Below are 24,901 nucleotides of genomic sequence, written 5' to 3'. Positions count from 1 at the left end.
CACACCACGCTGCTTGCAGGATCTTAGTTCCCCGACCGGGTGTCAAACACGTGCCTCCTTGCAGTGGAAGCATGGAGTCCTAACTACTAGACCGCCAGGGAATTCCCTTGTCTTGGGAAAATTTCTTAACCCCTCTGAGCTCATTTCTTCATTGTCAAATGGCGATGCTATATTGCCTAAGTGTACTTGCAAAGGTGTCATACAGTAATCTACATAAAGGCGCCCAGGGTTGGAAATGATAAACATTAGCTGACTCTGAATTAGGCTGTGGTCAAGGTGACCAACCATCTCGGTTTTCCCAGGATGGTCCTGATTTTGGCATTGAACCCCTCAGTCTCAGGTACATCGGGACAGTTGGTCATCTTACTCTGGTCCCAATATGGAAGATAGTGTGTATCTTTGCCATGTCATCACTCTAAACCTCAGTTTCCTCATCTGTAAGGTGGGACTGAGAATGCCTCATAGAGTTGTTATAAAAATCGGTTGAACTAATTGGTTGAAAAGTTAACCAGAAAGGTCTCGGAAAAAAAGGGTAGTGCTTTTTCCCCCAGATCTTAGCTGGAAGTACAAAAATGGGATCCCAGCAACAAAAGAGGATTTCCTGGCCTTGAAGCTTCAGGGGCTACCCTTCATATCCTCACGACTCCTCAACGTATGGTGGGAGCTTGTTAGAAATGCAGGTCAGGCCCCTCAGACCTGCAGTATCAGAATCTAATTCCCAGGTGATTTGTATGCACATTAAAGATTGAGAAGTTCTGCTTTATAGCCAAGGCTTTGAAGCAGGGACAATAATCCGGGACATGGAAAGTGTATCAACAAATTTATCACAGTAGTATTTAAAAATAGAAAAATAGAGCATAAAAGCTGGAAACTACCTAAGTGCCCAACAGTAAGGAAAAAGTTAATAAAATTGTGGGTTTTCTTCTGAGTAGATGGCCATGACGCCTTTACAAATGATGGTTAAAAGACCATGTTCAGGGCTTCCCTGGTGGCGCAGTGGTTGAGAGTCCACCTGCCGACGCAGGGGACACGGGTTCGTGCCCCGGTCCGGGAAGATCCCACATGCCACGGAGTGGCTGGGCCCATGAGCCATGGCCGCTGAGCCTGCACGTCTGGAGCCTGTGCTCCGCAACAGGAGAGACCACAACAGTGAGAGGCCCGCGTACCGCAAAAAAAAAAAAAAGACCATGTTCAACATCAAAAACTGCTTCAGATATCATGAAACATGACAGAAGCAGTCCACACAACTGGATAGTCGGCAGGATTATAACCACGTGAAATTACACTCATAGGAAAAAGACTAGAAGGAAATATGGCAGAACAGGACAAGGTGAGAGATGGGGTGGGCTGTTTTTGTCTTTCCTTATTTCCTAATTCTCTGTGGTTGTATGATATATATTGATGCTATCAAAATCTCTGGTTGACTGATATCCTCCAAAAGCCCACATGTAGAATCAGTGTCAGGATAAGATGCTTCTTTCCTTTCCATGAAGCGTGAGGGGTATTAAAAAATGCTTTGTCTAGAGAGCCAGCTCACACCCTCTTTCCAAGCCTGGTCCAAATCCCCACTTCCAGGACCTTCTCAGGTCAGTCTCACCCACCCTGACACCTCTTTACCCCAGGCCCTCAGCACCATGCAGATACCCCTTTGTCTAGGCTGGGTCCCTCCCTTCCCGGGTTAGTCCAGGGGACCTGTTTTCCGCACTTCTGTGATGACAAGTGTTCCAGGTGGTTTATTTCAGCCTGAGGCGTAAATACCTCCAAAGGGTAGATGGAGGTCATCATGTGGATGAATGAGGTAAGGGAACTAAAGGAGCCCTCCCTGAGCACTGGCCTCACCCTGTGGCCTTATATTTCATCTGCCCAACTACCCCAGGAGGCAGGTGTTTCTAATACTATCTGGGAACAGAGAGGTGAAGTGCTTGCCCAAGGTTGCACAGCTAGTGAGTGGCAGAGCCAGGACAAGAACCCAGGTCTTTCTGTCCTTGGAGTCTTCAGAAACCAAAATGAGTGATGCGTTGGTCCAGACAGAGGGTGCTTCTTAACCAGCGCTCTTCAAGCTTTACTGTGCAAAATAATCCCCTACGAAGCTTGTTCAGATGCGGATTTTCATCCAGCAGGTTTCGGGTTGGGCCCTGGATTCTGCATTTCTGCTGAGCTCCCAGGTGATGCTGATGCTGCTGGTCTCTGGGCCAGACTCTGAGTAGCAGGGATCTAGGAAACATTCCTACTGGCCTTGTAAAGCCTCCTAGAACGGTGGAGGCGGGGAATAGGATGCCCGTTCCCCCAGCATTCCCCTCAGCATGTCCTGGGTAGGATTCAGCTTCCTGGCGTGCCATTCTAACCAGCACGGCTGGCCAGACCTCTCCAATAGGCCCTGCAGGATGCCCTTGGTTGCTCGCCCCGCCATTTCCACTTGCCAGTTGGCTGGCAGGTGATGGGCTGACGGTGACAGCTTAGCCAGAGTTCCTGTCCAGAAACGTCTTGAGCCCAGCCAAGGTAAATACTGCCCTGCTGTCAGAAATGGAGTGCCTGGCAGGCTCTGGGCATGAATAATTGAGGCAGAAAAGACGTTGTAACAGCAGGTGCTGAAGAGGGGCCTGGGGATGGTTTTGAGGAGGCAGCCTCCACAATCAAGACCTTTCCTGGAAAGGTCCAACAGAATCATGCTAATAGCTCCCACTTTTCAAACACCTACTGCGGACCAGGCACTGGGCTAAGAGCTTTATGTTGCTATGTTTTGTCTAATCCTTTCAAGAGCTCTGCAAGAAAGGTTACTGATGAGGGAACTGATGCTCAGAGAGGAGAGGGATGTTTTGCACCAACTATTATGTAGTGGAGCTAGTTTTTGAACTTGGGTCTGCTAACTCCACAGCCCCTGCCCTTGATCCTAAAGCAGCAGTTTTCAAGTTGCTCTCCACGGAACCCTAAGGGTTCCCAGAGGTGCTTCATGGGCTGCTGTAGGATGGAGGGTGGTGGGGAAGGAAGGAGCACAGCAGGCTGGGCTCCAGGCCCTTCTCTTTCCTTCCCCCCGAGTGGCCTTACTTTGATGTGATTTATGTATCGCGCCTCCATGGAAGTTTAATTGGAAGAAAGGATTTCATGGTCAAAAATGTTTGAAAGCCACATCATGCCGCCTACCAAAATGACTGTGGTTTATCGACTGGGGTTTCTTGCAGGCATTTCAAGGAAACATAGTTCCCTTTGGCGGACTTGCCAAATGGTCTGGCTCGTGCTAAGCTCCCTGACCCTCTGTAATGTCAGGTCACCCCATCTCAGCTTCTAGCCTCCAGTCCACAGTGCCTGGAGGGCTGCCCTCTGGGTTATCAGGACTGCCCCACAGACAGCAGGTCAGATGCGGTGACATCTGTGAATTGGGTGAATTCCTCAGGCAAGTTCACTGCTGGGCGCGGCCTCGAAATTCTTTTCAAGAGACATATCTATATGGAATATGTGAAGAGGCTTCAGATTGACTGGGCTTAGGAGACAGTTTCAGCTGTTGTAAAAAATGGCCAACTGACAAGGTACTTAGACGTGAAGGAGGTTTATTCCTCTCTCACATGTAATAGTGTGAGCATAAGTAAGCAGGAGTTGATGTAGTGTCTCTATGGTGTTAGGGAGCCAGCTCCCCTCTACAACATGTGCCTCGCATGTTATGGTCCAAAATGGCTGTTTCTGCTCCCACCATCACATCTGCGTCCCAAACAATGAGAACTGGGCAAGGTGAGAGTCCCCCAGTTCCTACTGAGGACAGTCATTCTGCTCATCTTCCACTGGCCAGGCATAGTCATGTCTCCTAGCTGTAAGGAGGACTGGGAAACGTAGTCTAGCTCGGTGCCCACGTGCCTAACTAAAGCTGGAAGATTCTGCTACTAAAGGAAGAAGGGGAGAGTGGTTATTAGGAGACAGTTATCAGTCTCTGCTGTGTGTGGACTTCGCCTTCAAAACTGCGGGTGCCGGTGGCAGCATGATCAGGGACCTGCAGTGGCAGACGGGAAGCACCCCCAAGGTTGTTGACTTCCAAGCCACCACCAAGTCAAGAAGCCAGTGGTGATTGACTTTGTAGAAGAAAAAACATGGTGGTTAGTGTGTTGCCAGGGAAAAATTCTCCCAGAAATTTGGTTTCTCATTTCTCTCTTCCCATGCAGATTCTCACTGTCTGTGCTGGTGAAGGACTATCTGTGGTATCCCTGGAGGTACTTCCCCTGATCACCCCGTGAGAAAGACTCATTAGGGCTCTTTTGGGTCCGAGGAGCCATTCCAGCTGTCTCAGGGGACAGGTTTATAGAGACAGTGCAGAGACCTGTCACGGGATCGAAGGGCTAGAGATGAAGGACAGCCTGACCTCAGGGACCTGGAAAGCTGTCAGGAACCAGGGCTGCTTTCTCTGTCTTTCGACACCCTCCTCAATTCTGTCTCTTTATTACTCACCCAGCATTTATTTATTTATTTATTATAAATTTATTTATTTATTTTTGGCTGCGTTGGGTCTTTTTAAAAATGATTTATTAATTTATTTATTTTTGGCTGCATTGGGTCTTCGTTGCTGCGCGTGGGCTTTCTCTAGTTGCGGCAAGCGGGGGTGGGGCTGCTCTTCGATGGGGTACATGGGCTTCTCGTTGCGGTGGCTTCTCTTGTTGTGGAGCACAGGCTCTAGGCAGGCAGGCTTCAGTAGTTGTGGCTTGTGGGCTCTAGAGTGCAGGCTCAGTAGATGTAGCGCATGGGCTTAGTTGCTCTGTGGCATGTGGGATCTTCCCGGACCAGGGCTCCAACCCGTGTCCCCTGTATTTGCAGGCAGATTTTTTTTTTTTTTTTTTTTTTTGGCAGGCAGATTTTTAACCACTGTGCCACCAGGGAAGACCCCCGCATATATTTATTGAAGCCGGATGTGAGGGCTGGCTTCCTTCTCGTTTCTGTGGCCCAGCAGTCACACTCAGGACAAGGTCCTGATGACACCAGAGGTCCCGTGTTTCACACTTGCTGCCCTGCTGGACTCTCAGTCACATGATCGAGTACTCTTCCTCCGAGTTTGAGGAGGTGGAGCCAGGGTTTCCTTCCATGGCCTGAGAGCATCTCCCGCGTTAGCTTCGCTTCCTCGGAGAAGTGAAGCTAACACTTCCTCCTCCTTCCTCCTCCTTCCCTCCCTCCTGCCTCCCTTCCTTCCTCCTTTGACAGAGAACTGTTTTTCTTTCCCCTTCCCTGCATCCCAAACTCCTCCTACTCTGCCCCACTTGGGACAGGAATACAGCCCAACTGACATGCTTCAAGCCTCAAGTGCAGCAATTCAGGTCTTCTGACTGGAAGGACCTCCTAAGGTGATGATACGGGCATTTCAGGAAAAGAAGACGGGGAGTTGGAGGTGCATTCCTTTGGGCAGGATGTCCCAGCTATGGGAATGATTTCCACGGACTTGGATTCCCAAAGGAGGCAGCTGCTTCCTTCACACGTGGCTTTTGTGTCACCTGCCGTCAGTGCTGGGGGAGGATGCTCTCCTTATTGGCGTCACACAGCACATTCTCAGCACAGTCTCCGGCACCATCAGCTGTGGGGTCCTGGTGATTGCACTCATTCAACAAGCAGGTCCCTAATACCTACCATGTGCCAGGTGCCAGCCCTGTGCTGGGAAGGTGCTAGGGGTGAGGAGGGGATTGGGACACGGTCCCTGAACTCTGTGCTCCAGAAAGGACCCACTCTGGCTCTTCTGATGTGAGACGTTTTAACCAATCACTAATAAGCAGGCCAAGTCGCCTTCCAGTGGGGCGGTCACTTAAAGACCCGAGAAACAGTGGACAGAGGAAAAGTCACTGCCTTTGAGTGAGACTGGCCTGGTTTCAGAGAGTTATGTGGGCCTCGGTTTCCCCACTTATAAAATGGGACTCATTGTAGCACTCATCTCCCAGGGTTGTCACGCACAACTGTCGCAGATCTGCAAAGGCCAACTTCCCTTCTCTTTCCTCCCATTTTCCCAAGCACCTCACTGCCCCCCCCAACCCCTGAGGGCTTCGTTCTTCGCCCTGCCCAGGAGTGACCCCAGCTCCAAGTTGTCCCCTCCTCTCTAAGCTGCAGTTTGGCCTCACCCATCACCATGGAGCCTCCCTAGGCCGGGGCTTGGAATAGATACCGCTCCCGGCTTCACTGTCCTGGGGATAAGCAGTCACCCCGTGCCAGGAGAGGTGGTCTGTTGGGGCCTGTCGGGGACCTGCATGGCGCTGCCCCCTGAGGCAGTCCTTCCCCTGGCAGGCCAGCTGCACCTGGCACTTTTGAGGCCAGAAGCAGAGCCTCAGCCTCACCCACCTGGCCTGAGCAGGGGACCCATAGGTACGGAGGCCCATGCTCACCCGGGGATCTGCTGACACATTGGAGAGAGTGTGTGCCTGGGAGTTAGAGGCAGCAACTCGTTTAGTTTCTGACTCTCCTAGAGTCAGCATGGTTGAAGACTTTTTGTCAGTTAAGAGGTGCCGTTGGAGGGCTCCTTGGGAACTCAAAGAATGAGACAGGTCTGTCCCAGGATCCCCTAACAGCACACAGCCTGGCTCCGCAGCAGAGCGGCACCGGCTGGGGCTGTGGACCGTTTGTCCTTCATGGACCAAGAACTCAGAGCAATGGGCTAACTGTCCCCAGCCACCCCACCCTTTGCCTCTTAGATGAGGCAGCAAGAGACGTGTTAACATCTGTTTGGGTTTCACAGCTGCAGAGCGTGGCTTCTGTGCAGGGACCCTCATTTCCAGTGCTTGGAGGTTTGGTGGACGCTCTGACCAGGCGAGTCCCAGGCATCAGGTGATGGAAACAGGACCCCTTTCCAAGCCTCCAAGCAGCAGTTTTAAACATTGGCCTCCTCTCAGGTTCCTAGGTGGGAGCTGTATTGACTCCCACTGTACCTGACAGTACCTGTTCCCCATGAGCTGCTGTCCTGCTTTGTTTGGTAATACCATCCCATCCTGGTCACTAGAATGCATGGTGGTAGCAATAAAACAAAGGACGAGAAGGCTTTCAACAAACTGTGCTTTGAATGGTCCTGCTCTGAAACTATGAATGGTCATTCATTTATTATCATTTAAACACCATAGGAAAAAGCTGACCTTACCCGTGGGGAAGTTATGGTCTTACAGGAAAGGCAAGTGTGGAGAAAACAAATCTAAAAGTCAAGTCAAGGGAATTCCCTGGCGGCCCAGTGGTTAGGACTCTGCGCTTTCACTGCCGAGGACCTGGGTTCAATCCCTGGTTGGGGAATTAAGATCCTACACGCTGCACAGCACAGCCAAAAAAAAAAAAAAAAAGTCAAGTTAGTCATCACAAGTGTACAACACATTGAGAGGGAGAAGCCTGAGGTGCAACGAGAGTGTATCGGGGGCATTAGGAAGGACCACTGAGCTGAGGTCTGAAGGACAGAGAAGAGTCAGCTTCTGAACTGAATGAGAGAGAAGTTTGGAGATACAGGAAGTACCAAGGTCCTGAGACAGACAAGCACTTGGTGATTTCAGGAATTGAGAGAAGCCCAATAGGGCTGGAGCATGGAGAACAAGGGGAAAGGTAGAGGTGGTGGGTTGGGGCCAGACTGCTATGCATCAGGAAGAATTCATGTTTGCGTATAACAGAGTGCTGAATCCAAAGACTTAACGAGCATCCCTCCAGGGACCTAGGTTCTGTCTAACTCTCCACTCCACTAGCCTTAGGATGTGGCTCTTGTCCTTATGCTCACAAGATGGCTGTTGAAGCTGCAGTCATCACATCTGCATTCCAGGCAGGAATAAGGAGAAGGGCAAGGGCAAGAGGGACAAGCAGTTAAATTTGCTTGCTACAAAATCAATGTGCTATTAATAAAAAAGAGGGGTAATGAATATTGGGTAAGCAGTGTCTAGAGTTGGCCCCACAGAGCCTTGTAGGTCATGGTGAGGAGCGTGGCCTTCAATCTGAGTACAGCTGGGAAGCCGCAGAATGTTCTAAACATGGCGGTGACGTGAAAGGGGAAACATTCAGCGTTGCCCCACTTGAGGCAGAACAACACACACCTGTGTATTAGCCTCCTAGGGCTGCCATGACAAAATATCACAAACTTGGCGGCTTAAGACAATAGAAATTTATTGTCTCACAGTTTTGGAGGCCAGAAGTCCGAATCGAGGTGTCAGCAAGGCCACGCTCACTCTGAAGACTAGGGAAGAATCCTTCCTTGACTATTCCTAGTTTCTGGTGGTCCCTGGTCATCCTTGGTGTTTCATGGTTTGTAAACTGCATCACTCCAATCGCTGCCTCTATTGTCACATGGCCTTCTTCCCTGTGTCCCCTCTGTGTCTCTGTATCTAAATCTCCCTCTCCTTTCTTTTACTAGGACATCTGTAGTCGGGCCCACCCTAATCCAGTATGACCTCATCTTAATTACATTTGCAAAGACTCTCTTTCCATATAAGGTCACATTCAAGGTACGGGGGTGGGGGGGTGTTAGGACTTGAACAAAGCTTTTTGCAGGACACAGTTAAACCTTCTGTGCGTTCAAAAGGACTAGAGTGCCACCTAGACGCTACTTTGCTCTGTTGGTCACTCACGTCCCCCTCCCCGACAGGTCATAATAAGACAGCCTAGGAATTAGAGAGGCAGGTTTACTTCCAAAATTTTGACTGTGCCAGGCACCGGTCCCTCTTTCTTCTCCTATAAAAGGGCAAAAAGAAGGTTCTGGACTCCCAGAACAGGCCTCGCCTCACCTTGGCAAATACTACTCAGGCATCAAGGATTCAGGGACCTTGAGCCATGGGTGCAGAGGTGATCTTGCCTGTCCCTGTGTGTCAGGGGCTCAGAGTTGGGGGTTGGGGGTGGCGGCGGCAGTGGGAGTAGACATTTAAAGGATGGGCTGAATAGCATCTAAACTTGGTTTCCTTTCTTCAGGCAAAAGTTTAGGCTGACGGATGCCCTTTAATAAACCACTCCTTGGTTGGAGCTAATGGAGAGAAGAGTTGAGCTGTAGCCATGCAGCTGAACCTAAACTGGCTTCGGCGCTGGAGTCCTACAGACTGTCAGATGCACAGTGTTGGTCAGGGCCCCCTGTTGTTTTTGCTTTGAGGCGGATTAAAAACTGCTCACCATGTGACTCCCAGGAAGCAGGCTGTGGGCCCTCAGACTCTTCTCTTGGGCACCTTTGTTCACATGTCTTTGCGTGAGTTTGTGTGCAAGGGGCTTTGTTTCTTGGCCGGTGATTTTTTTTTTTTTAATTGAAGTTAAGTTGATTTACAATGTTGTGTTAATTTCTGCTGTGCAGCAAAGTAATTCAGTTATACATACATGTACATTCTTTTTTGTATTCTTTTCCATTACGGTTTATCTCAGGATATTGAATAGAGTTCCCTGTGCTATACAGTAGGACCTTGTTGTGTATCCATTCTATATATAATAGTTTGTATCTGCTAATCACAAACTCCCACATCCCTCCCACACCTCCCCTCACCCTTGGCAACCACAAGTCTGTTCTCTATGTCTGTGAGTCTGTTTCTGTTTTGTAGACAGGTTCATTTGTGTCATATTTTAGATTCCATATATTAGTGATATCATGTGGTATTTGTCTTTCTCTTTTTTAAAAATATATTTACTTATTTTTGGCTGTGTTGGGTCTTCACTGCTGTGCACTGGCTTTCTCTAGTTGTGACAGGCGGGGGCTACTCTTCGTCGTGGTGCGCGGGCTTCTCATTGCAGTGGCTTCCCTTGTTGCAGAGCGCGGACTCTAGGTGTGCAGGCTTCAGTAGTTGTGGCTCACGGGCTTTGTTGCTCCGCGTCATGTGGGATCTTCCCGGACCAGAGCTTGAACCCATGTCCCCTGCATTGGCAGGCAGATTTTTAACCACTGCGCCACCCGGGAAGCCCTGTCTTTCTCTTTCTGACTTACTTCACTTGGCATGATAATCTCTAGTTGCATCCATGTTGCTACAAATGGCATTATTTCATGATTTTTAAGGCTGAGTAGTATTCCATTGTATATATGTACCACATCTTTATCCATTCATCGGTAGATGGACATTTAGGTTGTTTCCATGTCTTGGCTGTTGTAAATAGTGCTGCTATGAACATAGGGGTGCATGTATCTTTTTGAAGTATAGTTTCATCTGGATATATGCCCAGGAATGGGATTGCTGGATCATATGGTAATTCTGTTTTTAGTTTTCTGAGGGACCTCCATACTGTTTTCAATAGTGGTGGCAGGTAATTTTTTTGGTTGTTTTTTTTTTGGTCAAGGTGGAGACCCCAGCAGAGATGGATGGAGATAGGAGAGATGGAGACCCAGGGAGAAAAGACGTGGCATCTGGTCTCTTGTGGGGCAGGGGAGAAGCAGAAGGTGAAGGGGCCGCTTTCCTGAGGGAAGCTGTGAGCTCAGGGCATAAGCACAGTTGCCCCGGTGCCCACGGGCAAACTGGGGGGCAGCGGTTCCTCCTCTGGGCATCTTCTGGGACCCCAGGGTAAGTGACTGTGACAGCAATGGGAGGCAGCATCCTTGGCATGGGCACCCCAGAGGTGGTGGCATCAGGGTGACCCCCTCAGGTGGCTTCATGAGTCAAATCAGAAAGCCAGCAAGCATGGGCCCATGTGACTCTCACAGACTGCACCCATGAGTCAGCCCTGGAGGACTCCTGTGGACGATGGAGGTCCTCACGGGGCAAGTCGGGGGAGGAGATCAATAAGAAGGTGATGTTTAAGCTGTGCATTGAAGAAGTAGGAATCTGCCACGGGGAGAAAGCAAGGTCATTCTAGGCAGGAGGACCAGCGTGTGCAAAGGCATGAGTGACCACTGGTGGCCTCAGACTGTCGGGGGGTCAGTCTGGTGAGTGGGTGCACAAGGAGGCACAGGCGAAGGAGAGGGAGAGAGAAGTGAAGCTAGAGAGGAGGTGGGGCTGGCTCACGGTGAGACCTCGTATGTGAGGCTGCAGTTTGGATTTTGTCTCGAGGGCAGTGGGAGCCCCCGATGGCTTGTGAGGAGAGGGCTGTGGCCTCGTATGTGTTTTAGATTTGTTTAGAGTTGTTTGATGTCCGTGCTAAGGATGGGTGGAGGGGCCGGCAGTCTAGAGGCTGGAGGGGAGGCACCAGGCAGTGGCAGTGGGAAATCTACCCCCAGCCCCATGTTTCTCCTGCTCGTCTTCCCCCAGCCCTGCCCCGACCCCAGGTCCCCAGAGTGTGTCACTCGTCAGAAGAGCAGAGTCTGTCTCCGGGCGGGTGGAGAGAGCAGGCATCCCTCGGCCCTGCTCGTGCTGGGCCCAGGGCAAGGGCTGGCTGGGCAGCTGGCAGCTTGGCAGGGAGAACATGGTCGGCTCTGCTGTGTCTGCGGCCGCTGCAGCCTGACAGCCTGATTGATGACCCGCCAGGGCTCCGCACGAGTCAGCAGCTCCACTTCTGTGGCAGCGGCCGAGTGGACCTGCCCACTCTGCCTCTTCTCCTCCTACGGCTGGTGGCTGGTACTCCCGGATGGGCTGAAATGCTTTGACATTGCCTCCTCCCTGGGCTCTTCCGTACCTTCTGCTGACCATGTCCAGCCTCCTTTAAATCCTGCCCCTAGATGTTCCTGTACAGGGGAGGCTTTACAGAGTTAACCCCCAGCCCTCTGGGTTCTGGCTTGTTCTTTTATTTTGTCCCCATCAGGCACATAGTAAAGCTTAAAAATATGTCTCGAAGGCATCATTGCCGCTTCCCTCCCGTCTCTCAAGCCTTTAGTGACTGACATGGGCCCTGTCTTATCTCTCTGCTGGAGGGTCTGTGTCTGTGTATTCTGTTTGTATAAGTCCCACCTGCTCCATCAGACTAGCAACACCCCAAGCAACGCCCCAAGGTCAACATCTTTAGACTGGTGGCTTCTGAATCCAGTTTTTTCTTCTCCCCTAAACTGGGTGCTCCCCAGGGAAGGGGGCTATGTCTCCCCCTCAGTCTGGGAGCTCCCTGAAGACAAGGGCTCTGTTTGGGGCTGCCTTGCCTGTTGCTCCCTCACCTCCCAAGTTGAGCTGTGCCTTGGGTGTGTTCTGCGGGGGACTCGGGCTGTAGGAAGAGCCTCCTGGCCTGTCTTGGGGATGGCAGGGTGGAGCATGGCTACAGCAGGTATGGATTTAGCTGGGGCCAGAGCTGTTGGGGGCATGGCTAGGGAGCAGGTACTGAGCTCTCCGGGGCCAAAGGGCTCCCAGGCCTGAACCAGCTCTGGGCCACGGTCTGCCCCCCTGGGAGGGCCATGAATTCTTGTATCCAGACTCTGTGGTTCTTGGCATCCTGATTCCTCATGCCTCCTGTGGGCTCTGTCTTGGATAACGACAGGAGGACAACCACAGCTACTATGTGTCCCGTCTCTATGGTCCCAGCGAGCCCCGCAGCCGGGAGTTGTGGGTGGACGTGGCCAAGGCCAACCAGAGCCAAGTGAAAGTTCACCGAATCCTCTCCAACACCCACCGGCAGGCTTCGGTGAGTGCCCCAGTCCCTGGCAGCGCTGCCCTGGGCTGGGAGGCTGGGGGCCAGCCCGCCACACCTGGTCAGTGGGCATGGCTTGTGGCCTGAGGTCTGTGGTCTGGGAAGTGCTTTCCAGGGGACCCTGGGGGGCTTTGCCAGAGTTGGAGCGCCCTCCTGTGGTACTGCCCTGGACATGCCTGTGCCCATCCCGCCACCAATCCCATCCAGATAAGCATGGGGCAGTGTGGATGCCCAGCCCTCTGGCCTGCAGGTTGGCCCATGCTGATTCTCTCCCATCCCCTGCAGAGAGTGGTCTTGTCCTTTGATTTCCCTTTCTACGGGCATCCTCTGCGGCAGATCACCATAGCAACCGGAGGTAAGGCCTTGTCTGTGGGACTGGGAGAGGGTGTGGAGATTTCAGCCAGAACTTGGGACCTATCTGGGAAGGTTCCCTGGAGACCGGGTTTTACAGATGGACTGGGGAGGGTCCCACATGTGGCTCTCTTGGGACCCCACTCTCAGGAGAGAGGTCATCAGTGTTTCAGCCCAGCTTCCTCACATCAACTGACTTGCTTGTGTGTGTGTGTATGTCTGTGTGTGTGTGTTTTTCTCTCCCTCTGGGTCTGTGCAGGCCACTGTGGGCAGTCCCTTGGCCCCTGTGCTTCTGAGTCTGTAAATGAGAGAGAGGAGACTGCACTGAGAGCCTGCTTCCTGGGACCAGGCTTCCAGTTGATATGAGGAGCCTGTCTTTGATTCCTGTGCACTTTCCAAGGGACAGAGAGAGGTGGGAGGGGCAGAGAGAACCTTCTGGTCTGGGGCCCTTTAGCTCCATACATGCCAGACCCGTGCCCATTATGTGAGGCTGGTGGACGGAGGTCCAAGACTCACTTCCAGCCCCGTCTACACTGCTCTTTCCTGCACGAGGAAGCAACCCCTCTGGGCCATCTCTGATGATTTGTCTACACTTCTTCCCACCCCAGGCTTCATCTTCATGGGCGATGTGGTCCATCGGATGCTCACGGCTACTCAGTACGTGGCTCCTCTGATGGCCAACTTCAACCCTGGCCGCTCCGACAACTCCACAGTTGCTTACTTTGACAATGGTGAGATCAGAGCTCAGAGTTTAAGTCACCCAGCTCCAGGGCTCCCTTGGTCCAGCCCGTTTAGAGGAGCCCAAGTCCCAGAGAGGGCAAGGGACTTGCCCACAGTCACACAGCAAGACAGCCACCCTAACTTTCTGTGTTCATTTTCCTCACCTGTAAGATGGGGACAAAAATGCCTGCTACCTGATGAGATAATGAAATGAAAGCGCTTGGCTCTTAGTAGAGGTGAAATAAATATCAGAGACCTTTACTGTTTCTTATTCTCACCAGGTTGTCCCTTGAACACCTACCTTCCACCCCGGGAGAACAGTTGTTTCCCCTATTTCTCCTCCTTTTCATCCCAAGGGGTCAGGATAGGCAAGAAGGAAAGGGCGTGCTTGGGGTTGGAGATGGTCAATCACAGTACCTGGTTGGGGGTGGGGAAGCTGAAGAAGGGTTTTCTGGTTCCTCTTCAGCTTGGAAGTCAGGCTGTCTGTGGGCTGCCCAGCTCCTGCCTCCTGCCCCATCATCCCTAAGGAAGCCAAGCTGTGGCCCATCCACATTGGCCACCGTTTCCGCAGGGCCCTGCTCCCCTCACTGTCTCCCTGTCCAGCCAGGTCTCTGCTCTCCTCACCAGGGACAGTCTTTGTTGTTCAGTGGGACCACGTCTACCTCCAGGACCGGGAGGACAGGGGCAGCTTCACCTTCCAGGCAGCTCTGCACCAAGATGGCCGCATTGTATTCGGCTACAAAGAGGTGAGTGGGCCCAGCTGCAGAGACGGCCTTTCTTTCATTCAGCGGTTACCTGTCGAGATCCTCCAATGTGCCAGACATAGGGCGTGGTGCCGGGGATACGGCAGTTAATAAGATGGCTGACGGCCCTACCTTTGTGGAGCTGAGAGTCTGGCTGGAGAGATAGATTGTGGGGACAAGTATAGAATTGCCACTGTGACAAGTGCTCCTAAATGGAGATGCCAGGAAAGCCTTTCACGGGGCTCTTTACCTGAACAGGGGTCAGGGAAGGCTCTCCCGAGGAAAAGAATTGAAATCTGCAGAATGTGTAGGAGCTAAGGAAGCAAAGAAATGAAGTGTGCTCCAGGAGCGAGAAAACACATGCTCTGTGGCAGGACAGAGCATGGCCGGTAGAAACCTCTGCAAGAAGGCAGCCTGGCCGGAGGGGAGAGAGTGAGGGCAAGAAGGGGGGCGCAGGGGGACAACCGGATTTGCCTTTGAAAAGGACGCCCTGGTTTCAGAGTGGAGAGCAGAGGGCTGGGGCTCAGAGGGGATGCTGGGAGATGATGTGGGAGACAGGTGATGCCAGCCTGGGGTAGGGAGGGGGCGATGGAGAGAACTGGATAGATTTGAGAGCCAGTTAGCAAGCTAATGTATTAGAGATGCATTAGACGGAGGAGGAGGGAAATGAAGCGGGGTGCGAACTGAGGGTGACTCCCAGGTCTCTGGCCTGCATGGAGGTACCATTCACAAAGAGGGAGAAAAGAAAAAGGAAATGTGTTTGGAGATAGTGTGGGGAAGACTTGGAATTTGGATGGGGCCCCATTGGGTTTGAGATGTCTGAGTCCTCCAAGAGGCAAGGCCCAGCAGGCAGATGGGTCTGGAGCTCGGAGGGGAAGTCTAGGCTGGCCCAAGAGCGTTTGGTGGGTAGACAGAGCCTCTTCTTCCCACTGCAGATCCCTATGCCCGTCCTGGAAATCAGCTCGTCCCAGCACCCCGTCAAAGCAGGCCTGTCAGATGCCTTCATGATTCTCAATCCATCCCCGGACGTACCAGGTGAGTCCCCAGGGATCCACAGAGATCCCTGGATGGGGCTGGACTCAGCTCAGACTGAGCCAGGTTGGCGGGGGCAATGGCAGTGACAGGGAGTGGAGGGGTGGTGGAGAGTTGAGTGGGAACTGAGGGAAGAAAAGGGGCAGAATGAGTTCCAACTTTTCTTCGTTCAAGCAGAGGAACCGGTTTTTCCAATAAAATCTCCAGGGGGAGGGACTGCTCTGGTGGCGGAGGGGGAGGAGAGCCAGGGCCCTTCCACTCAGCACACCCTCTATTTAGAAAATCTCCAAAGACACCAAATTAGGGTTTATGAGTCCTCCCAGAACATAACCATAATTGCTTCCCCACCCCCAGTTGATAGAAGGGGCATCCCAGGGGGTTTCAGGAGACAGGAAAATTAGGTTTCTCTCCTGTCCCTGATCCCATCTTCCAATTCCCCTTCCTGGAGGCAACGAGGGCTCCCAGGGTATTTCTAGGGCTACAAGCCTTCAGGTAAGTATACGTACGTATATTTAACACCAAAGATGTCATATGATGTCCTCTGTTCTGCTCCTGAACAAAGTATATCTTGCCCATCATTCTGCATCGCCATGGCTGTGTGATAGCCCATTGTGTGGATGTACCTTAATTGAACCAGTCCCCTGTGCATAGACTTCAGTTGTTTCAATCTTTCACTACAACAACTGCAGTGAATATTCTTGCAAATAGCTACTTTTATGCCCTTGTGTATTTCCATAAGATTAATTCCCACCACTTCACTTGCCCCTCCACTGTCCCCACCCTGAACTCCCAGTGCTCTAGCGAGTGGCTCAGACCCTGCTCCGTTGCTGCAGTCAGCATCTGCTCTGATTGGTTAACGCCTGTACTAAGCTGGTTACTAAACAGTTTCAGTATCACCCTGATTGTATTAGTTAGCTACTGCTGCATAACAAATTATGCCAAAACTTAGAGGCTTAAAACAGCAAACACATTATCTCAGGGTTTCTGTGGATCAGGAAGCAAAGCATGACTTAACTGGGTCCTCTGGTTCAGAGTCTTTCACAGGCTGTTCTCAAGGTGTTTCCAGGGTTACCTCAGCCACTGCTGGGGGGAGATCCATTTTTAAGAGCTTTCATGTGGTTGTGGCAAGATTCAGTGTCCCCCTTCAGTTCCTGCCACGTGGACCTCCGCATAGGATGGCTCACAACGTGGCAGCTGGCTTCCATCAGAGCAGGCAAGGAAGACAGCGGTACAGTGTGAGCAAGATGGAAGCCAGAGTCTTTTTATAACCTCATCTTAGAAGTGCGGTCCTATCGCTTTTGCCATATTCCACTGGTTGGAAGCAAGTCACTAGGTCCAACCCACACCCAGGATAGGATTACACAGGGTGTGAACACCAGGAGGCAGGGATCATTGGGGGCCATTTTATTTTTTTATTTTATTTTTTAAAATTATTTATTTATTTATTTTTGGCTGTGTTGGGTCTTCATTGCTGCACACGGGCTTTCTCTAGTTGCGGTGAGCGGGAGCTACTCTTTGTTGCGGTGCGTGGGCTTCTCATTGCGGTGGCTTCTCTTCTTGTGGAGCATGGGCTCTAGACGCCTGGGCTTCAGTAGTTGTGGCTCACGGGCTCTAGAGCGCAGGCTCAGTGGTTGTGGCGCACGGGCTTAGTTGCTCTGTGGCATGTGGGATCTTCCCGGACTGGGGCTCGAACCTGCGTCTCCTGCATTGGCAGGCGGTTTCTTAACCACTGCGCCACCAGGGAAGCCCCGGGGGCCATTTTAGAGGCTGCTTACCACACGATTACAATCCCATCCCTAGACACTGAGCTTTACAGTATCTTATTGGATCATCCTCGCAGCATTGTAAATGAAGTCTGTACATTTGTTTCTTTCTAAATGAGGACACGGAGGCTAAGAGAGGTGGCATGACTTGCTTTCACACAGCTATGAAAGGTAGAACTGAAACCCAAATCTTCTGTTTTTTAAACCCTGGGGTCCACTATTGAAACTTTGTAAATCTGACCCACTCCCATTCCACCCAGAGGGGTGACTCCTTTCCTCCTCAGTTCCCCAAACACCCACACACACCCAGGCTGTGCACACACCCAGGCTGCTTTGCAGGAAGGACCATTCTTGGTGTCCATGCCACCCTCCTCCCCATGCATTAATGCATCATCGGGGCGGGGTCTGTGCCTCCCTCACAGCTCACAGGGCTCTCTCTGTGCCCAGTGGGAGAGTCTCAGGAAATCTGTGTTGGATCCAGCTGTTAAATGAGGGTGGATTAGAGGAAGTCAGATCCCCCAGGAGTGTGTGCATCTGAGGCTCCTCTGTGATTCTGGAATGAAAGGCTGTTTTAGAGCAAGCCAGGGAGATGTGAGGAGGTGGGGTAAGGAGGGGCGGAGGAGGAAGCAGAGCCCACCTGAAATAACAGGAGGGCAGCTGCGCCTGTCCTGTGAGACCAGAAGGAGACGCAAGGGCTCTGTTGTGGGAGCTGCTGGATTCAGTGACTCTCGGAGGTGCTGGGTCCACCTGCCAAGCGAAACCCACGCCTGACTCCCAAACTCTGCCCAGCGGCTCCCGGGCTCCAGTCTCCCTGCCCTCTGTCCCCCATTCCTTCTTGTCACTGCCAGACAGATCTGGTCACGTCATTCTCTGGCTCCTTGTTGCCCAAAGCATCAGTTCAAAGTCCTTTGATTCTGGGCACAGCCCACTTTTTTTTTTTTCTTTCAGTTTTATTGAGATGTAATTGACATACAGCACTGTGTAACTTTCAGGTGTCCAGCATAATGATTTGACTTACATACGTCACGAAATGATTACAATAAGCTTAGTGAACATCCACCACCTCATACAGATGCAAAATTAAAGACAGAAAAAAATAGATTTTTTCCTTCGTGATGAAAACTCTTAGGATTTACTCTCTTAACAACTTCCGTATGTAACAGACAAGTGTTCATTATATTTCTCATGTATGTTATGGTCACAGCCCACCTTTATAGGCTCATCTCCAGACCCTCCTGTCACCCACTACTCTGTCCAGGCAGCACTGGTCTGCATGCCCTGGGTTCCCCAAACATGCCAAGGGCTATCTGCATCTTTCTGATGCAGTTCCTCGTATGAAATGCCCCCCGCCCGAAGTCCTTTTACCACTTGGCAAATCCTACTCATTCACTGGTCCAGCTCAGATGTTGCCTCCTCCATGCAGCAGAATTCACGGCTTCCTCCTCCATCCCCCCGGCACTTTGTTAAAAGCTTTACTATAGAACTCATGACACTGTCTGGCTCATCCATATTCTCCCCAGCTGGCTGTGAGCTCCTTAGGGGCTGGCCGTGGCCCCAGCACTTAGCCCAGTGCCTGCAGCAGGGCAGGTGCTCAAAACACGAGTAGCAGCTCGAGAGTGAGTGCTGACGGGAATGGGTGGAGCAGAGACCCTGTCCCCTGCCCTGTGGTGACACTAAGTGAGAACAGGACCTGACATCTGAGTTTGGGGGGTGAGTGCTTTGATAGTCGCATCTCTTTTTGTCAGATATTTTTTAGCTTGGGGGTGCAGGCAGGGACTTTAGAAGCAACATAGAGGTACGGATGGAACATATCACATGCATGCATTTTTCTGGGGCAGTATCCATGGCCTTCATTGGGTTTTAAAATGGGCTACAGGGCTTCCCTGGTGGCGCAGTGGTTGGGGGTCCGCCTGCTGATGCAGAGGGTGCGGGTTCGTGCCCCGGTCCGGGAGGGTCTCGCGTGCCGTGGAGCGGCTGGGCCCGTGGGCCGTGGCCGCTGGGCCCGCGCGCCCGGAGCCTGTGTTCCGTGGCGGGAGAGGCCACAGCGGTGAAAGGCCCGCGTACCGCCAAAAAAAAAAAAAAAAAAAAAAAAGGGCTACAACCTCTGCTTTTCGGAGTGATGGCTTTTATGTGGCTGAGAGATCAGATTCCTCTGGGTCTGATATTCAACCCAGCAAGCAGGGAATTCGTTTGAATTTGGTTGAGCTGCAAATAACAATAAATCCCAAAAAACCATGATAGAAGTTCAGGTAGAGGTCTCTGGTCCACAGACCCTATCACCGGGATATTCACCTCGAATATTCCCGTTGTCCCAACCCACCTGTCCTACAGAATGAGTGATGTCACTGCCCTTGTACCCAAGCTCGGTTCCTCCCTGCCTGGGGCCCTGTGAGGAGTGGAGTTTACTCCCCACTATTCAAGAATCCCCCAGTCCCTGAACCCTGTCTGGGGGACTCTCTCCTCCCCCCAGTCTCCAAACACTTTCCTCCCACCCCTGTCTGAGGGTGGAGGGAATTCTGCACAGTCTCATTCCTGCGGTTGAGGGAAGAAATGCTGAAAACAGCCAGAGTTTCTCTTACCATTACTTCCTCGCAGAAACTGCTCCACAGGCTTTGGAGCAGAGTCTGCAGAGCACGCTTTGATGCAGAGAAAAGATTCAGATTAGCAGCGTCTGTTTGAAGAAGCATGCAAAACATAGAGGGTAGCTGATACACTCTTTCTTTGACTGGAGGGGCCCCCAGAAGTCAATATAATTTCCTCTATTCGTTTGTTTAAGAAACCCTTTCTTTCATGGGCAGTATAAAAGCAACTTTAGGGTAGCCAGCGTCAAAACTGACAGAGATTCTGAATTAATGGAATTGTATTAATTCATTAATTTATTGTAGCCTGCCCCTTGGCTGACCCCAGAATGGCCTTGGACGGCCTGAACACTTGGGCCTTCTCCTTTACCAGAACTTGCCTTTCCTTTCAAAAGCAGGCTTGAGAAATGTGGCAGAGGCCTGTGCTGTACCTTGGTGCCGGGCAGCTGGGTGGGGAACGGGGAGGCCCCAGAACTGGCTGCAGAGGAGTGTGAAGGAGAAGCCAAGCGGTGGTGGTGGGGGGGTGTCATCACCAGATCTGGCCCAGTTTGTCTTCTCCCTGCTCCTGATAAAGGATCCTTTACAGTGCTCTTCACTGTAGCTTTTTATCCATCCTGGGGCCCTCCCCCTCCCCTCCCCCTCTCCCTCCCCTCTCCTCCCCTCCCCCTCCCCTCCCCTCCCCCTCCCCCCACCCCATTTTTCACTTTTCTTTTTTTTTTTCTTTTCTGTTTTTCCCTCTACTCTGCTCCCTGAGCCTTGCCGTTTCTCACCTCCTCTCCTCCCTCTGACCTTTTCTACGTTGCATCTGTGCCGAGGAGGTCTCTCCTCCCTCCCCTCCTGGGCTGAAAGCTCCTTGGGACACAGGACCCTCATTGTGTTTATCTCTGGGGTCCCCTGATGGGGCTCAATTCATGATTATTAAAAGAATAACCAAATGAGCAAAGGAAGATGTGAATGAGCAGACGAAAACTTTTTCCTGAGCCACCATCTTAGATTTTTTTATATCGTAACCACTGTTTTGGAGGGAAGTTTGTGGCTGGACCTGTCAGTCTGATTTCTTCTGACCAAACCAACCCTCTCCCTGCTGGTGTCTGATGTGGAAACAGAACAGGACATGCCAACCTCGCTTTTGAGCCATGAACATCTCTTGATTTCATGACAGGGCTTTCCATGTCTGGACCTTAGTGTTTTTTGAATCTTTGATGAATGGAAGCAGAGATAAAACAGAAATGTCTGAAACTGCCAGAAATGTGGCGCTGGGGTGGCCACTGTCTTGGTTCCGGCAGGGATCTGTTGGTCAGGCAGATGGACGTCATTGTCCTTGGGCAAGCCCCAGATGTTGGCGAGATAATCCAAAAACAAATAACACAGGCAGGGATATTAAGGGATCTGTTTATCAAGAAATAAAAGTATTGCCAAACCAGACACTTAAAAAAGTACAAGTTGGCAGTTGAAGTGAGCAACTATTTTTTTAAAATAAATTTATTTATCTATTTATTTCTTTTTGGCTGCCTTGGGTCTTTGTTGCTGCATGCGGGCTTTCTTTTTAGTGGTAGCGAGCCGGGGCTACTCTTCGTTGCAGCGCGCGGGCTTCTCATTGTGGTGGCTTCTCTTGTTGCAGAGCACGGGCTCTAGGCGCGCAGGCTTCAGTAGGTGTGGCACATGGGCTCAGTAGTTGTGGCACTCAGGCTCTAGAGCACAGGCTCAGTAGTTGTGGCGCACTGGCTTAGTTGCTCCGCGGCATGTGGGAATCTTCCCGGCCCAGGGCTTGAACCCATGTCCCCTGCATTGGCAGGCGGATTCTTAACCACTGCACCACCAGGGGAGCCCGTGAGCAGCTATTTTTAATCAGAGATATGTTTCGGCCCGCCCACCCTCCTCCCACTTCCTACCACACACATCTCCTCCACCCTTGCTGGTAGGGCTGTGTTGCTTTTTGGAGGATATCTGATCATCTCTGGCCGTACCCTCACTTGAGGCACGTCCCCACCTCTGCTCCCCAGTAGGCTGGTGGGGAGACCCATTCCGAGATTCTGGTGTGGGGTTTGCTGGGAGCCCTGCCTTCCCCAGCTGCTGTTCGTGTGTCTCTATCCATGAATTCGACTCCCTTGACAAGTCCGTGTCTCTATCATGCCCCAACCCTGACCGCCTTTGTCCTCCTATTTCACCTGCCTTCTGACCGAGGGCAGGCTCTCTCCTGTATCCTTGCAGGTGGAGAAATCCTGAAAGCCAATTCTCCTCCTCCTTCGAGCTCTAACTTCGGGAGGGTCTGACTTTTTGTGGCCCGTTGGCGGCTGCCCTTTTGAGAAAGGCCATAATCTGAGGTGGGCTGAGGAAGAAGGGCATTCTTCCTTTGTGCTGCGGGCTGAAGTTATAATAAGTTGCTGGGGTTTTCCTGACTATTTGTAAGCCATTCATTCATTCACAGTCATCTCTTGAGACCCTGTTCTGTGCAGGGCCTGGTGCGAGGGGCTGGGGGACAGAGACATATAACTTGTAGGCTCTGCTCTTGGGGAGCTCATAGCCTTGGGGGAGGTAGCCAGCAAAGTAAATGTTTGTGAAACAGATGACACTGGACAGTGCACAGGAGGCTGTGGAGCTCAGAGGAGGGGCCACTAACTGCACCCAGGGGTGGGGGATGTCTTCAAGGGGGGCCTGTCATTTGAACTCAGCCTGGAAAGACGAGGCAGATTAAGAAAGAAATGTTTACGCAGAGTCCAGACCCCATGGCCTCAGGCACCTCGGAAGACCTGAAGTTTCACCTTTATTTTTTATCCTATTCCATTTCAGTGTTGAAAGGGGTAATTCTTTAGGAGAGATGGCTTCTGGGGGTAGTGGGTGGGATGGAGCTGTGAAAGGCTGCCTGGAACTTCCCCATCCTCCAGCCAATGTCTCACATCCTGCAGGCTCACCCAAAGCCCAGTCCACCTTCGCAGAGCAGTTGGTGTCACACAGGGAGGGCCCTGCAGCACATGTGGGCCTTTGGTGAATTGAAAATGGGTGCCTCTTCTGGGCAGGTGAATTACGGAAAAGTGCCCTTCCTCACCCCAATCTCCTTCAGACCCACCCCTGCTTGGCAAAAGACCTTTCTTGTATTAGAAGAAATCTGTGTGTGTGTGTGTGTGTGTGTGCGCGCGCGCGCGCGCGCGTGCACGCACACGCACACACCTGTGAGTGGGTAGTGCTTGCATTTCAAGCACAGGCCTCTGAGGTGGACTGCAGATTCCTGTTTAGTTCCGGGGTAGTGCTGCGGCCACCAGCGCCGGAGCAGTTTCCTTTTCGTCGCACAGAATGTTTCAAGGGTATTTTGTGGTCGCGGATGCTTCAGGGACTGAGGTGTCTCCAGGCTCTGCAGCAGGACAGTGGGGTGTGGTGCAAAGAGAGCACGCTTTGGGTCAGACCACCTGGGGTTCAATCCTGGGTTAAGTAGGAGGGAACGGTTCCAAAATTGAGGATAAATAAATTACAGAAACGTAGCTGAGATGTTCTTTTGAGCAGCGGATGCTCCCCTCGATCCTTCATTCAGGATGGGCCACCCAGCAGTTGCACAGGACACCCTCCTTTTCATGGATGCCCCCACTGAGTGTTGCTACCACCTCGGGAAACTTTTCTCCAAATCACCTTCAGCTGAGTGAGAAAAGGAGTGCACTGGGGATACTGAAGTAGCCCAAAGAACCAAAGGAAGAGCCAACAACTGGGAAGATAGGACCAGGGCAGGTCTGGGGACTCCAGAGCCTGGAATGCCACCAGTTTCTCTCCACGAGGTGGCTTCATCCTCTGGCTTTCCCCTTGAGACTGGAACCATGGCCATTCATGGACGCCGAGCTTGCATCTTCTTAGCAGTATTACTGGAGAGCAAAGGGCCTTCTGGTTATAGTTTAAAAGTCCCAGGGAAGGTCTCTGATTGGTCTGACTTCATCAGATGCCCAGCCCTGGACCAATCACTGTGTGGCCAGGGAGGCAGGGTCATGAAAGAAGATGCACCTCACAGACAAAAAACCGAGGCCCTAAGGTTATCCTGCTTGTCAGGAGCAGAACTTGACTCAGAACTCAGGGCTCTTGACTCTGAGGTCCTGTAGGAAGTTTCTGCAGGGAGCGAGGCAGGACATAAACCTGGCTCCAGGCCCTGAAACTTGCTCTCCCCTGCATCAAGGAGGGGAGAGGTTCTCCAAGGTCAGCCTGTCCATCTGCAGACATTTGCAGAGTGCTCACTGTGGGTCAGGTTTGGGACCAGGTGACCATAGTCGAATGGTCCCCACCCTCCAAATCAACCCTAATGACCACACAATGTAAGTGCAGTGAGAGGAGGGCACAGGACAGAGGGGGTGATAAGAGGCAGCTGGTCTAGAGTGGGTGCTCAGAGGAAGTGGTCCTGAGCTGGATCTGGAAGGGTGAGCTGGAGAAGAAGAGAAAGGGTGGAAGAGCATTATGGATCAAGGGAACAGCAGCTGTAAAGTCACAGAGGCATGGGAAAGTGTGGACCCCCTGTGTCCTGACCCCAGGAACAGCCGGGCCTCTGCGTTATTAATCTGCTTATAACACAAAGCTCTCCCCTCAAGGCCAGCTCCTGTTCTCCTGTCTCCCCACAGGTTCAACACCATTATCCCAGGATGACGGGTTTACTTCCTGCCCTCAGTGGCTGCATACTAACTCCCGGTTCCACTCACTACAATCTCTTACCCACCTGTCAGGCTCCAGGTCCAGGCCCCGAAGCCCTCTGGCCATGAGCTGCTCCTGATGACAGGCTCTGCCTATGTTTCAGAATCTCGGCGAAGGACCATCTTCGAATACCACCGTGTGGAGCTGGACCCCAGCAAGGTCACCAGCACGTCTGCTGTGGAGTTCACCCCATTACCAAGTAATTAGGGGTTGTTCCCACTGATGAGGGGGGAGGCATTCCACCATCTTGGAAAGAGCTTTGGAGTCAGACTGAGTTCCATCCCAGGCCCACCACTGTCCCCTGTCTGGGTACCACCACCTAACTTCTCTGGGCCTCCATTTCTCATTTGTAACATGGGCCTGACACCACCTCCCTCCCAGGGCTACAGTAAGGGTGAGAACTACAGTAGGCAGAGCTGAGGGTGTAAGTGAAAGCTCAGACATTAACGGGCACATCCCAGGCCCAGGGCGTGGCTTGTGCTTGATACGTGACAGCTATTGTTATTAACACATAATTGAAACCCAGGAAAGAGGCACCTCTGAGAACTTAGACTGAGCTCCCAGAAAAGATGATCCAGGAACTGAATGGGTCCATAAGTTTATCATTGTATTTTCCTTAGAGGAGGCACGATGC

The 24,901-nt window shown here is 51.8% G+C and overlaps 1 protein-coding gene across 3 annotated transcripts in view; it reads left to right on the top strand.

Moving 5' to 3' along the window:
- Positions 1–24,901, top strand: part of PLXDC1 (plexin domain containing 1) — a 65,745-nt gene that overhangs the window by 18,370 nt on the left and 22,474 nt on the right. The window contains exons 3-8 of one of the 3 annotated variants that reach the window (XM_060133917.1): positions 12,271–12,414; positions 12,706–12,775; positions 13,380–13,502; positions 14,119–14,237; positions 15,170–15,269; positions 24,371–24,466. In XM_060133917.1, the coding sequence (XP_059989900.1) occupies positions 12,271–12,414; positions 12,706–12,775; positions 13,380–13,502; positions 14,119–14,237; positions 15,170–15,269; positions 24,371–24,466 (652 nt within the window). Of the gene's footprint in view, positions 1–12,270; positions 12,415–12,705; positions 12,776–13,379; positions 13,503–14,094; positions 14,238–15,169; positions 15,270–24,370; positions 24,467–24,901 lie in introns of all 3 variants that reach the window. The other 2 variants (XM_060133916.1, XM_060133918.1) reach the window with 2 other exon arrangements.

The sequence above is a fragment of the Lagenorhynchus albirostris genome, chromosome 20 (genome assembly GCF_949774975.1).
Source record: "Lagenorhynchus albirostris chromosome 20, mLagAlb1.1, whole genome shotgun sequence".
NCBI classification, from domain to species: domain Eukaryota; kingdom Metazoa; phylum Chordata; class Mammalia; order Artiodactyla; family Delphinidae; genus Lagenorhynchus; species Lagenorhynchus albirostris.
The sequence above is the reverse complement of the archived record's forward strand: the minus strand, read 5'-3'. Positions and strand labels throughout refer to the sequence as shown.